The sequence below is a fragment of the Manis pentadactyla genome, chromosome 4 (assembly GCF_030020395.1).
Source record: "Manis pentadactyla isolate mManPen7 chromosome 4, mManPen7.hap1, whole genome shotgun sequence".
In the NCBI taxonomy this organism is placed as follows: Eukaryota; Metazoa; Chordata; class Mammalia; order Pholidota; family Manidae; genus Manis; species Manis pentadactyla.
In genome coordinates this window covers 66,398,734-66,414,536 of record NC_080022.1, presented here as the reverse complement: position 1 = coordinate 66,414,536, position 15,803 = coordinate 66,398,734, and the positions used below count along the sequence as shown (strand labels likewise).

General features: G+C 36.1%; 1 protein-coding gene across 1 annotated transcript in view; it reads right to left on the bottom strand.

Annotated features, from left to right (window-relative positions):
* Window positions 1-1,109: 1,109 nt before the first annotated feature.
* PTGFR (prostaglandin F receptor) overlaps window positions 1,110-15,803 on the bottom strand; it is a 56,188-nt gene continuing 41,494 nt past the window's right edge. The window contains exon 3 of the mRNA XM_036890287.2: window positions 1,110-4,905. Within this exon, the coding sequence (XP_036746182.1) occupies window positions 4,603-4,905 (303 nt within the window). The 3' untranslated portion in view covers window positions 1,110-4,602. The remainder of the gene's footprint in view (window positions 4,906-15,803) is intronic.

Genomic DNA, 15,803 nt, shown 5'->3' with positions numbered 1-15,803 from the left:
CCCTTGAAGAAAAAGAAATGTAGTTCACTCTTGCTCCACTGCTATTATATACTACTTTAGGTTTTCTGATAGTCGTATAGAATTCATATGCAAGGTATATCAAGGTAAACAGATTCTATCAAATGGTAACTAAATGTGCAAAGGCAAAAATATATCTCAAACGTCCTCATTTATTAGAAAAGCAACCATTAGAGACAATGCTGCAACTAGGCAATGCTTGGATAGTGTACAGAAGTGTCTCACTTCCTGCCTTTTTAAGAGCCAGTTTTTTACTTTTTATCCTACAGTGGTTTTTCACCATATGAATTTCTGTTAATTGCCAACAGTATTTCTGGCACTCATTCTGCCTTATCTTTATAGATTACAAGACATTTAGAGGAGTAAGTCCTAAATGCTTTCATGCCATGATGTTCCAAAATTTAAAAAAAAATTTTAAATGATTCCAGTTTGAATTATATTAGGAAGACAAGAATGAAAAATATTATACTAATTTGGAAATCATTAGTGCTGTCCATTAATCATTTTCAGTTCTCCTCCTGGGCACATCATAGTACTGTATTTGCCTATCCTCCTTGGAGTTGGGGCCATATCATTCGCTTCAGCTAGAGATATGTCAGCAGGAGGAGGGTGTATCACCCCTGGGTGGCCACTCTAAGAGCCAGTGCAGGATTCACCATGCCTTTGTTCCCTGTATCATGGCACACAGCAACATATGATGGCAGCTGCACTGTCACCTGCAGTCTCTGAGTGATTACAGTGGGCAAAGCTCCCCTTCTGAGTGGACAGGACCATAGGTAAGATATAAACCTTTGTGGCTTTATGGCATTGAGATTTGGGGGCTTGTTTGTTATCAAAGACATATCTTGGTGATCCTGGCCAACACTAGGCCACTATGTTTTGGAAATGATCAAATTCCAATCAAAATTATAACCTGCCTAGGTAAGATGAAGCATAGGAAAAAGAAGGAAAGCAGTTGCTGTAGAAGAGCAGGCAGAAAATTTTAACAGAAAACAAGTTGAAATTCTCCCAAACCAGTAGCAGATAAAAATTGCAAGTGATGGTCAAGAGTTCCAAGTCTTATGTGACCTCCCAAGAATAACCACTCTTGATAAACACTAGTCCAAGTTTATTACAAAATCTTTTGTTTGACATTTTAAACTAGTCAAAGCACTAAAATTACATGAGTTGCATACTGATGCAAGCAACAAAATATACATATTACTATTTAGTCTCACACACTCCAAAAAGTACAAAGAGCACAAAATACATTTATTCACATAACACATTTCATCTACTGTTAAAATGTGTAAGAAGTTGAATTCCAACATTATTTCAGGTAGTAAAATATTCCAACACCCAAATGAAGCAGTAAGAAAATGTACATTCCCATCCGTTATAGTCTGACATGAGAGTTTGTTAAATTGGAGTAATGATGGTGACAGACGTGTAGCAAGCAACAAATTTCACAAAAAGTTATTTCTATATATTTAGCAAATGCTCTTATTTGGGTTCTAAACTCAGATTAGACACAAAATGAATAGCAGGTTTTCTTTTTAACTCTGAAAATGAGCAAACAAGATATTTGCTACGTAAAGCAGATGTATCTATAAATGTGTGAATGTACGTTAACTTTTAGGTATTTTCCACTTCAGCAATACAGATAATTAAAAGCAACTTTCTGCCTTTAGAAACAAATTTTAAAGAGCATATTTCTATTAAGTCTCTAGTAAAAAGTCTGACGTTTGGGGATGCATCCACAACTAATTATGAGTCAGCATTATCTGTCTTGTATTCATAGTCATGTGCTGTTGGGATTTTTGTTAATCTCATTTTTAAATTCACTGACATCAGAAAAATCCTGGTACTTTCAAGTCATTTACCCAGAATAATGTAATTCCCCAGAAATAATATGATTTAATTGTATGTGAAGTTGCTTAGATACTATTTTACCCCATGAGAAGGGAAATTCAGTTACTCTGATGATCTTATTATGAGCTTTAAAAGAGAGCTTAAAACTTCAAAATTGGTAAACTTGTTGACCACTACTTGTACTATTTATTTCCAGTAACCTAAACAAATACACTTCTACTTTGAACATTTACATAAAAGTTATTAGTGGATGTTTCACTCTATAATTCACTATACAGTGAATTGCCAAATTACACTGAAAAAACTATATATATATATAATAGCAAATAATATTCTGAAATCAGATATGTATATTGTTGTGTTCAGTTTATTTTTCTTGGATGAAAAGCCAAAACAATGTAAACATATATTATTTTACTCATTTTTTTTTCAATTTTTGGTGTCTACTTTTTGGGTTTAACACTATCAAAAAACCAACTTAGTTGTCCTAAACCTATGCTCATATACTATAGATAATCCTTCCGGGACATGCACAGAGTAACTCCCGTGTCACTCCCCAAAACGTACATGATCATGCATTCCCCCACATGGTCGTGCCACAATATTTCCGATACACATGGCCAGGGCGTCATCATGGCATGAGAGCAATGATTCTGTCATTTTATTAGAAGCTTCAAGGAAAAGAATCCCGGACTCTGAATGAGAGCTTCTCTTCCATGCTTCTCCTGGATCCTAATACCTGGATGTGTTCGCTGCAGCATCCCACCCAGTGTTAGAAGGAAAGAGGGAGCTGTGGGTCCTTGTGTCTCAGTACACAGGGCACCAATACTCTCTTAAGTAGTTCTGAGAAATAAATACGCCCTCTAAACCATCTGAAAGTTCTTACGGATTTAAAGTGCTCTTGAAACAATGTCATGAGAACATTTATGCAATTTAACAGCAATCACAAATTACAATGGCTTTCACATATGTATCTCAACATAGCCAACATGTAATTGTCATTTTAAATTAAAAATGCAAAAATTCCTTTATAATGCCATGCCTATTTTGCACCAAGAAATTCTTGTCTGTGACTCAATTTTCCAAGTATTTATGGAGCCTCTACTGTGTGTGCTTTCTATATGAGAATAATCTAAATTTGTTCGATTAATCATTAACTACTCTTCAATTAAGAATATCATGTGCCATTGTGTTTATGTCTGTTTCCCTTCTTTAAATTCACTAGAAAGATGGTTGCCTTTAAATGGGGTCATTTGTTTAATTCCTTTTAATGTATTCATGAGAATTCGTCAAAATTCACAAAAGTTAACAATGATGTTCTATGTAAATTAGGGTTAGTTCAAAGCAAATTTTGTGAACATAGGACTACTTGAACTGCACAGATTTCCTGGAGAATGTGAAATCAGTCTAACAAAGATTAATTTTAAAATAGATCCCAGTTAATGAAGGCAAAAAAACTCACAGAATGAATTGCCCTATTATAAAGCAGAACTACCTACCCTGTGCTCGCATGGACTTGGGACATTTTGAATGAGTACTACAATTCTTGGGGTTGAATTATACAAGGAAGCAAAGAAAAAACTCTGAAGTATTATTGAGAAATTGGGGGAGAGAATATTACCCCTTGATCTCTTGGTTAACCACTGTAATGATTTCCAAATGCCTAACTGCCAATCCTCCCTGATACAGGTAACACGGGCTTTAGAAGATGCCATCTCACAGATTTAATGAACCCACTTTCAACAGAAATTTCTGATGTCTGTGTGTGTGCGTGTAAGTGGAAAGCAAGAACACACTAGCTGCAGACAGTCTTTGAATATTATAAGATTGTGTTCCTTTTGTTCTCTGACAGAAATGACGGCTCAAGGTAAAGCAACTTTGCCAATGTTCTCTGCACCCATCCCCAGGGTTTAAGTTCTGTTTGACTCACTATCCATGGCCAAGCTGCTTAGGAAGCGTTAGGATACAAATCGTCTATAAATGCGCTGAGATAAAACTTTTGTTTATCTAAAATGTATTTACTGTGCACTAGAATTTTCAGAAGAAAAGGGGATCATTTGAAAACTGCAAATCTATGATTTGCCAAATAAACCTTCAAACAGCAATTGACTTTCCTAATAATAAATACAAACAGTCATATTTGCCAAATAAGACAAGAATAGGCTCATTCTAAACAGGCTCACGAGATCAGGCAACCTGACAGCCACACCTGCTCTATGTAGAGGTCATTAAAAAAAAGCCACAGTGAATCCCATGTGACATGACATGTACATATTGACTGAGGATAATAATGTGGTGTAAAACAGACGAGACCAAACAATGAGGGTGTTTCATTTCGTTGAGCCTTGTCTATGAGGAACAAATGCAGAGCAGTGACCCCCAAAAAGCCATTTCACTTGCAGGTAGTTTTAAAATGTCTTTTGGCAAACAAGACAAGTAAATGCTTTAGGTTTCAATAGTCACTAATTTCAAAAGCATGAATAACACAGATAAGTCCAAAATTGTTTTCAACTGGACTCCCATGGCATTTTTAATGTGTTTACCTCCTCTTGACAAAAATCATTGAAAATGTGTAATTATACAGTTAATTTAACAAATTTCAAAAGCCAAATCTGACAGAAGTACCCCCGAACTACCTGCTGAGGTCTATATTTTCCAGTTAGGGTTTAATTTAACCAATTAACTGAAATATTGCCAAAACATTCCTTAATTTTGTCCTAGACCTACACTGACTTACTGTCCTATTAAACTAGGTACTTGCTGATCTATTTTCTCTTCAACTGGTGACTCAGAAATAGCAGCAACCTTTAGGGAATTTTTAATAGAGCTAAGCTCCCAAACATGTAAGCTGATGACATGCACTCCACAACAGCGTCTGGCAAGCTTGTAGAGATTCTTAAGGACAGCTTTCCGTAGGAGAATGTACACCCAGGGATCTAAGATTTGATTCCACGTTGCCATTCGGAGAGCAAAAAGTATTGTTTTGCATGTCTCCAGAGACTGGTTTCCATTTATTCCAATGTTGGCCATTGTCACCTACAAAATAAACAGAATAGGGAAATCAGTTGATATGAACATTTTCTAAGTGCTATAGCTTTTAAACTTACTAGCTATGCTACATGGTATTCATCTCACTTTCTACAGTGATGTTATTTTGAAAAATATTGACAAAAAAGAAATGAACAACAACAGAGACACTGAAGTAGCATCTAATCCTTTGAATTCAAATTGACATCAGAACTACAAAACCAATCACTTACAGTAAGGCAAATGTGCTCAAATAGAATGAATCAAGAGAAAACAATCACTGATACTAATAACTGACCTTTTCATCCTTCTGAGAATAGTAAGTTCATAGCCAACACACATTTGTATATTTCAATGTAAAGCTGAAGTCTATTTATGTAAATAAATTATAGATATCATAAAGTATAAACTATAGATAAGAGTTTTTAAAAATGAAACTAGATCATCTGATATTAATTTGTACATGGTACATATTATTGTTCCTTTACATGTTACTTTTAGAATATTCTGCTTGTAACTACAATGATACTAGTCAAAGTCTCCTATTTCATATTCCCTTTTCTGCATGTCTTCACCCTAGCCTTAACTTGATGAAAATATTCTAAGAATGCAATGGAATTTTCTAAGGGCTTTGAGGAAATTAGTTGCCCTCTACACTACCATTGACACTTAACAATAACTATGTAAATTTTGGTTTCATTTGTCCATATCCTGACCACCCATAATGTTAAAGAGATCATTTTGTGGAATAAGTTCCATAATTAGTCTCAGCCCCGTGTTAGAAGTGGCCTAATCATTGGGTCCAGCCTTGACTTCCAAATAAATACTTGCAAAACAGACAAACAAGAAGGCTTTAAAAATACCTTGGTTTTATAAAAGCAGGTAAGAAATAAATGAACAAAAGGTGAAACTGAAAAATTAAGGGAAGCTATGACTATTACACCACCAAGACTAAAAGAGGAAATAACAAAGCCTAAAACCCAAATGCAAAGAGAATCAAGCTTCCTTGGTCTTCTAAAAGGACCATTATCAGAAACAGATGTCTTAATTTGGCCTGATGATGCTAATGGTTGGAGGATAAATGTCCCTTATGAAAACCTTCATTATCAACACAACAAAGTACAAACTCTTTAGCATCTGAAGTCTACCTCTACAAACTCATCACCGCTGCACACACTCTATGCTCCATCCACTGTGAAGGCCTCACCCAGCCCAGATGCACCACGCCCTTCTGAGCATTAGTGGTGTTACTATTTTGAACTCCTATTTCCCCTTTCTCTGCCTGAAAAACTCCTATCCCTCCTTAAAACCCCACGTAAAATTGGGCTCACCTTCACAAAACTTTCCCCAACTTCACTGCAGTGAATTAGCAAGTTGCTCTCTCCTTTGTGCTCCCACAGCACCCTGCCCACACCCAGCTTTATCACTTGACACACTGTATGATAATCATGCATTTATCTGTGTATCTGTAAACATCACTTCTTTTTTAAATTTTTTTTAGTTCTAGTATCTACTACAAAGCTGACACCCAGGATGTCACTAAGTGTTGGAATGAATACAATTGCATTTTTTTCATTGAGAATGTTTTGAGAAGCACAGCAACTAAACATCAGAGAAACATCTAATCATCCATCACAATAGTCTAATATTTTAAGGCTTTATATGTTTCTAAATATTTTACTACAGCAGCATCCATCACTGAAGGATTCCAAGATGGTCTGTTATCACTAAAAGTAACAGGATCTTATACTCCATGCAGAACCCTTGGGAAATGGTTCTTTTCTTCAGGGTACATTTGCTAGGGGAATAATGTATCAAATTGAAGGTCTAAACATTCTGTAGATAAATAAGGCCAACCAAGTTTCAAAACAGAAAAAAAACGGCAGTCCCCATACACCAGTACCTGGGTCAGATACCGATTCTTAAATCAGTGTTCCCCAAGTTAGCCAATAGGATTGAAGAAACAAACCTATATGGGCCATCTTCCTCTTACAAGAAAGCAAGGCCAAGACCTGAATGGCAATTGGATTGAGATATTTTCACTTCATATTTTTCCTTTATTCATCAAATATTTAGCGATTGTTCTGTGCCAGTCAAGGTGCTAGACACTGAGGATACAATGGTAAACACAGCAGGTATATGCCAGCTGTTCTGGAACTTACACTCTATTTGCTGGGGGGAGACCTGGGTGTTTGTTCAAGGGTGAACAAATAGTTCTTTCTCTTGCCTCACAAGGATTAAAAGAATGCATGTCCTATTAATGATTAGATGTGTTCCTAGGCATCTCAGAGTCTAGCCAAGACACTGCTCTGTGTAGTTGGGAACAAAGATGCTCAGTGTAATTCCATGAACAGCTGCTTTAATGACAGCTGGGCCTGGCTTAGAGACATGCAAGTTAAAAAATGCCTGAATTACCTGGCCTGCACTTCTCTCACTCTCTCCCTGCAGACAGCAGTGTGGTCACCAGCTATGAAAACACACTAAGGGCTCTGCTGAGGGAAGCCAGTGCCCAGGCTTCTCCCCAGACCACGAGGCCAATGCCCAGGAACTCCCTCTTCCTCCTTAACCCCCAGACCATCCCAGAGAAGAAGTTGCTCTAGGGCCTGGCTTGCGAGAAGCAAAGATCACTTAGCCACCAATAAGGATGTGGGTGCAGTATTTATGTAAAAGAAAGGTCATCAGCATATTATTGAGGATAGTATATTATTGAAATTCAGGACAACCCAAGTAACCAACAACAGATAAATTATGGCAATTTCATGTAATGGAAAAATATGTACCCATTAATGTGATTCAGCATTAACTGTTTAAAAAGCTAGTTACCGAACCATATTGACCATGTGATCCCGATTTTGAAAAACACAAATATGTAATTTTGTGTATGCAGGAAAAAAAAGACTGGGGCATATATCAGTGTTTCCACCGGTTGACTCTAGACTCCAGACTCTGACTCTAGAATTACAAGGACTTTTATTTTCTCCTTGAGTTTGTCTCTATTAATTTTTTAGATAAAATCATGCATTGCTTTGGTAATCTGTGTTTTTTCCCCCAGGTAAGTTTTTGAAACTTATTATTGTGTCAAAGAATCAGAACTGATGTGGATTACTTATTCACATTTACGTGTATGTGAGTGAGATGCTGCAGAATTGCCTCAAAAGTGCAATCCCTAAGAAGACTGGCAGGAGACATGTGGGAGCCAGAGTAAGAAAGAGGATGGTCTGCTCTTTTCCTGGGCTCTGTCAACGGTCACCTCACAAGCCTTGAGAGCATTCTTCTCTGGTCAGCCCACCCAAACTTGAATCCAGAAAGCTGTATACAGATTCCCATCACATAAACAGCCTTTTACCTAGTTTCCAAGAGCAACCCAGCACATGGAACTAGAACGTTATGTTATCTTCTAAAGCATCTTTCTTTGGACCCTTGGCACATTACAGTTGTTCGTCTTTGCTAAAGATTAGAATTCTCCCCATGAATTGGACAGGGCCAAGTGTTTGGCTAGTCCATGGAAAAAAACAATTAAGTAACCCAATACCACTAAAATAAGGAGGCCAAAGAAGTACGTGAGAAGGAGAGTTTATGTTTGTTGTCCAGACGCAAAGAGAAAAATAGATAGATGATGAAATAAAATCTCCTTTCATTTAGGCCAATAGTATGACTGTATCGATTGTTAAGCTCACCAAAATCAATGAGTCTTCCAGGCTCTTCTACTCGTAGATAACAGAGCTCATGTTCACTGAAGCTTAATTCTGAAAGTTACCCTGTCATCCCCTATCTCAGTCTCTGTATCTGTTAGCCACTGTCAGGACTCCAGTGGCTGTTCACAATTAAAAGCAATGGTAAATTCAAGAATTACATTTCTTCCCCTCTGAGTAATCAGAAAAATTAATCAATCTAGATCTCACTTATATGTGGAATCTAAAAACTAGCAAACAACAAAAAAAGCCAAACTCATAGATAGAACAGATGGGTCTTGCCAGAAGCAAGAGAGTTCTAAGCTATTTGCTGTGGTGAATTCTAAGCTATTTCTAGTTATTATGGTGATTGTATCCAAATATCAAATCATTATGCTGTGTACCTGAAACAAACATAATGTTGTATGTCAACTTTATCTCATTTTTTTTTTAAAGTAAATCAATCTAGCAGTGAGTTTTTGAGTGTTTACTATGTTCAGGCATTGTGCTAGATGCTAGTGGTACAGAGATAAATATTTAAAGAAATCCTTTCTAACATATCATATATTTTGCTTTTTTATCTAATTTTTATTTCTGTCTCTCATACTAAAATACAATCTTCTTGAAAGCATGTATTTGTCTCTGGTTGGTTCTCTGCTGTATCCCCAGCACCTGTATATAGTGGGGCAATTGATATTTGTTGAATGAATTGAATGAAGTCCCTATGAATAGAGACCGTTAAGGAAGAAACAGTTATAACATTGTGAGTAATATAATTGACATGTAATTTACTGGTACATGATTTCAGATGCGGTTATTAAAAATTCAGGCTTAACGAATTTTGAATTTATAGTGTTTCTGCTGCAGTTTGTATGAATTTCTCCTCAGCACTATTTTCTTAAGGAAACTTAAATGAATACTTAATCAAAACTATTTCTGACACAATGTACAACTCCTTTAGATACAAAACCATTTTCTAGAATTGATGAACTTCTGTTTTTCCATGAACAATATCTGTGACAATTATAGATGGTTCTCAGCTAGCCACTGAGGCAGGTATTTTCTCACATAGACGATCTGCTTCAAGAAGCAGACCATTCTTTTCCTCCTGTCTGACATCACAGAAGACAAGTTCAGGCAGAGTTTCTTTGGAAAATGAAGCACAGATGCACAATTCATTGCTTTGCAAGTCTTCCTCCCTTACTATCATACAAAGACTGATATTTATGTCTGGCACTGAAGTAATCACAGATATAGGGGTCTAACTGTGATCATGTGATTACAATCCAGCCTTATCAGATGATGAAAAAAGCTCCACCTGGAAGCTTTGCCAAAGGACTATTCCATTACAGCTCTACTTTCAAGAAATTCAATCCATTTGTTAATTTGGATAACTGGTGACTACAGAACTTTGTCACCAGAAAAGTGTCAGAAAAAGAAATTCCATTATTTTGTAAGGACTAGCGACAGGGGACCATATGTGCAATTATTCCTAGGAGTTTTGGCATAAATCTTCCCATTAAACAACCTAAAAAAAGTGCAGGTGACTGGAATAGCCAATGAAAATACATGGATTCTCTAGAAAGATGAAGTTTTTATTTTTCGATTATAATACATTTTTTTCTCTATGTACTCTTCAGTTTAGGGTTTTTCCCATAGTCCATTTCACACATCATTTCCTCAGCTGGCGTGAAGGAATGATAATGCGTATAAAGTATTATGATGGAGATTGTTCCATTCCAAAGGGAACAGTATCTCTACATTGTGTCCTGCTTTCTCATTTTTTTGTAATTTTGAAAGTTTTTAGGCAGAGGCTGGATTGTGCTGTCGTTTGGGCCATTGGTTAATCCTCTATCAACAAATCAAGCAGAAAAAAGTTAACCTGTACAACTGCTTATATTTTCCAGCTCTGACATATGTGCTTTGGAGGTGGGCAACATTTCACAAAGGTTCTAAAGTTGGGATATAAGATATATTCCTTTGACCTTTCCCCATGGTAATATTTCTGTCTTATCTCTGAATCATTCACTATGTGCAAAATACTATTTAAAAATTTTAAAGAGTAATAAAGAAATGGGAAATTACTGAAATATTACTACTTTCTATATTCAACAATGTAGAAATTTATACAATTTAGATATGGAGAAAGTTTATAGTTGTAAAGATGTATCCTGTCACAGCCTCTACATTTCAATTTGTTATACTTTTTTTGTTTACTATATTATTCTGGGGTTGTACAAGAATAAGTTTTTTTTCTGGAGTTTCTTATAGTCACTGTTGCAGAGATAAAATATTCTATTTCAAGAATAAATGTTACGTAGTTAAATCACCACAATATATTTAACTCTAGACATCACCAATTGAACTGAGATGGATTCAGTGATTTATGTAATGTACCTTTTTCAAAATTGCCATTGAATTTCAATTAAAACGAAATTTCTCATTTGCAAATGCCCATAGGTCCATCAGCTATGCATAGTTCTCTACTCACCAGTTATCCAAATTAACAAATGGATTAAATTTCTTGAACATGGAGATGTAATGGAATAGTGCCTTGACAAAGCTTCCAGGTAGACCTTTTCATCATCTGATAAGGCTGGATTGTAATCACACGATCACAGCCCCCTGTATCTTTGATTATTCAAGTGCCAGGCAGAAAGGTATAGAATACAGTCTTTTATCCCAGAATACCAATATAACAAAAATTTTAAATAAATAATACTTACATATGTTATGTCATGTGATCATTTCTTTATACAAAAATAGAGGAAATGTAAAGTAAATAGAATCAAAAGATATATTCTGCAGAACATAGAGTTACAATGAAAATAAATTATTCATAACTGAGCAAAAATAGAGGAAATGCAAAGTAAATAGAATCAAAAGATATATTCTACAGAACAGAGAGTTATAATGAAAATAAATTATTCATAACTGAGTGGGAACAAAGTACACAGTTAAAAGACTATCCGCTCACAAGCTGCAGACTATCATCGACATGACCGCTATCAGAACACAGGCTATCATTAGGCCATAAAGCTGGCCTTTCTGGCAGTGACGGGATCCTCAATCATGGGAAAAGCAGAAAGTCTCCTATAAATCAGAACATGCTACACAACCGAGGAGTAATGAATATCAACAAAAACTAGGAGTGAGTATTTCACTGTGCGAGGAAGGCTCTTTTTATGTATTAAGTCAAGTAATCTTCATAACAACCTTATGACTTATGTATCATTGTTATCTACATGTTATAAATAAGAAAACTCTGGTTCCTCAAGATAAGGGACTAGTCCATGATAAAAGTCAGGACGTGAATCAAAGCCAGTCCCAGGCTTGCCTTCTAATTACTGCACTAGACTGCCTAGGGGCCCTACAGTTTACCTTCTCAGTCTTCCTACCAAACTTTCCCAGGAGAGTAAATAAAACTTCCTAAGGAGTAGGAGACACTGAGAGAGGCACTTGCCTGCAGGAACCGAGAACTCACAGCAACCAGGCCTAGGGAAGGAGGCCCTTGGAATTTGCTGCATCAAAAGAAGGGACTTTCCTGATCCTGGCCTTGCTCCGTCTGCCAACATCTCACCTACTCTAAAGCAGTGGTGGGGATAGAAGTAGAAAGCAATGCAGAATTGAGGCCCTGCTTCAACTGTAAAAACGCCCGAAGAAGCCATTTGCTTCCCCCCTTCAGATTCACACAGAAACACACACCTTGTCCTGGATTTTAAAACGGTGGCAACTAAACAAGATTCAGAATTTATGTCTCCAAGAAAGAAGGGTTCAGGGAATTGTGTTCCAATTACTTGTCCCAAAGCTAGTCATGATGGGAACAATTATGTGTTCATGTGGTCACCGCCATGTTCATGCTTCAGAGAGCAAAGAAGAAACAAAGGGATTCTGAAAGCAGAAGGACACAAAATGTGCTTCGTTTATTATATCCGAACTGAATCAACTTCATCACTTCACATGAGAAGATGGATCACAAAATCTTAGAGACACAGGAAAGTTTCCTTGATCTAGTCCAGTCTTCTTTACAAAGCAGAAATTCCTTATAGGTGTCATTAAATATCTGGTGAAATAGACTCAACATTACTCCTGAGACAATGCCTTCCATTTTAACCATGTGAGTTACTGAAAGTTCTCCTGTTATCAAGAGCTGAAATTTACTCTACATATTCTAGTTTTGTTCTCCAGAACATCATGGACTAAGTCTACTTGGTAGATATCAGCTTTTCATACAATTTAAAAATAACTAGTTTTGTGTATTTCTCCAATTCTTCTACTGTTCCTCAAAAATGTGGTTTTCAAACCCTGGGTGTCCATCTCTTACATGCTAACTTCTCAATCTTCCTGTTTAAAAATACTCTGGACCAAAATCAAATTAACACTCTATATGTGGCTCAGTAAGTACAAAGCTCAGTAGAACAATCACGTCCTGAGATCTGCACAAACTACTCCTATCTGTGCCTACAGGAATATGCCAGCTCCAGCTAGTTTCTCCTTTGCATACCCGCTTGTGAACTGATCCTAGCTCACAGGAAATAATCTTCCTACTCATTAATTGTACTCCTGGTGAATAGGTAGAACAAGAGGACCTTCACTTTTCCCTGCTTGCCTCCAGATTATTCAGACTTAGCTATATGGATGTATAAACATTTAGACATAAATATGTGCAGTTACAGTCACATATCTGTGACTCTCTATATTAATGGATTTATTTCATGGTATAAATATCTAATTCTGGAGCCTCAGATATCAAACCTGAGGCAGCATCCATGCACATGCCCATTGGTTTACTTTCATGCTGTCTCCCAGCCCACACCCTGCCCTCTCTTGTTTAGTGCCTTATCACTTTAAAGTCACACCATTATATTATAGGCTCCTCACTGGTCTTCCAGAAACAACTTATTTATTTTTTTCATTTATATTATTTCAACTTGTTTATTCTGTTGATCAAATACTTCATAAATACCACAATATGTCATTCTCCCTGTCTTTCCCTCACTCGGCATGACCTATCTAAATATTTCCGTCCTTCCAACCCATTTTCTTCATAAAGCCTTCTCTGGTCTTAGCTTGGTAATCTCTCATTCTACACTCCCATCATGCTTGGCACCACTCCACCAGTTCAACAGACATAGTATCAGTACAATATGCAAAATATAATGAGGTAACATCAGTTTACGCATAATAGTCCCTCAATTATATTGTAAGTGCCTTAAGTCAAATGCTTCTCCTCCACTTTATGCAGGATAATTTGAAAAAGACTCCCACCATTTAGTTGAGAAAGACAAGAAGAAACAGGCAATTTCGAGTACAGAGTTTGCAGGGCTAAACAGAGAGAAGTACAGGCAACCCCAGATTCAAGGAGTCAAGGATAAAGCTGAACACAACAGAAGGGGAAGAAAGCTTATGCGGACTTGTGTTTCAAGGAAGGCCTCGGACTCTTTGAGACAATTAATCTCTAGCCTGCCCTAAATTGCCTATTTGCTTAAGATCAAAGGAACCTTGCTAAAGTTAAAGTTTTCAATTTTTAATTTTCTTAAGGTAATAAATCAAGCAAATCCTTAAGAGCCTTTACTTTACTTAGAGAAAGGTTATAGTCTCCGCTCAAAATTGTCACAGTAGGAATAATGGAATTCCATGACTCCCAAGGTGACTTCAAGTAAAGGGGAAAAGGGAATGGAAAAGTCTTGTCAGCACTTTATATATTTTAACCCATTTCATCTTCACAAAAACCCAAGGATAGTTACTATTTTTCAGATACTGCAGATAAGAAAATTAAATCATAGAGACGTTAATTTGCCCAAGTTCACGCTGCTGGTAAGTGGCAGAAACAGAATTTAAATCTAAGTCTACACGGCTTCAAAGTCTGTGATCTTTCACTATACCATTCCCACCAATAAGACTGTATAATATGTATGTCCCACCTGTTAGTAAAGTGTTTTGAAGCACTTTACTTTGAACTACACTTTTAACCATTGTAAACTCTGGCTCTTTCTAGCTTTGATTATATACCTCAAAGCCATAGTTAGGCTAACAAAATATTGGGGATATTTTAATCATTAGCAATGATAGGTGTATAAGACATTTTCACCCTCGTCAAGAAATGTTAATCTAAAATGTCATAAATAAAGTTATTATTGGCATCTCCATGAATTCAAGAGAAAACAACTAGTTGATTCTTAAGCAATGCAGATTTGGACTGCATAGATCCACTTATACATGGTTTTCTTTCAATAAGTATATTGGAAAATTTTTTGGAAATTTGTGACAATTTGAAAAATCATTTTTTGCTGGCTTACTTTATTGTACAAATACAGTATATAATACATATACAAAATGTGCATTAATTGACTATGTTATGTGTAAACAGTAGGTTAAACAGTTGGCTACTAGTAAAGTCTAGGGGAGTCCAAAGTTAACACAGATTTTTGACTGAACAGGGAGGGGTTTGGCACACCTGACCTCCAGGGTCATCTGTAGTTGGAAATTAATTATAATATCAGAGGCACACTGTTTTAGGAACAAAAACTACTTTGATTGTTGGCAACACTGTTTTAATAGCAAAAGCATTAAGATGTTTCAATAAAATATCCACCTTGAAACATATTATATTTTTCCAAATAGAAATTGCCAACTGTCAGAGTTGGTTTATTTTAAGTCTGGAAAGACTTTCTGAAGCATTCACTAAACTCTAGTACAAGAATTTATTATTTAATGAAATAAGTGTCTTTTCAAAGATAAAAGCTATCTATAATTTTAAAGAGAAAATAAGTCATTGGAAAGCCATCTAAGCCTCAGCAACTTTATGGGTTATTATTACATCCTCTCTACAGATGAATAAATTGATACACGCAGAACACATACTATGAAGGGTCTTGCCAGGATTATAACCAATATCCAATTAACTCCAAATCAGAATTTGAATTTAGTTCAAAATGAAACCAACATATATCTCCAGTCAGTAAAAAATAAGACCTTGAAGATTATCCCGTCAATTTAATTAAAAACAATTCAGTTCCATGGTGGCACTTGAGAAAACAATCTTATTTGGTCACAAAGATAAGATAATTTGTTCACCATTGAAGTTTTGTGTTTGTTTGTTTATTAACTCTGAATTTATTTCTCTGGAATTATGTAGTCACACTCCTAATTTTTCTTCAGGGTATCTAAATAACTAGCTGATATTCATCTTCCATAGCTGTAAGTCAGTGTACTCTCTAGATAAACCTCTAAATG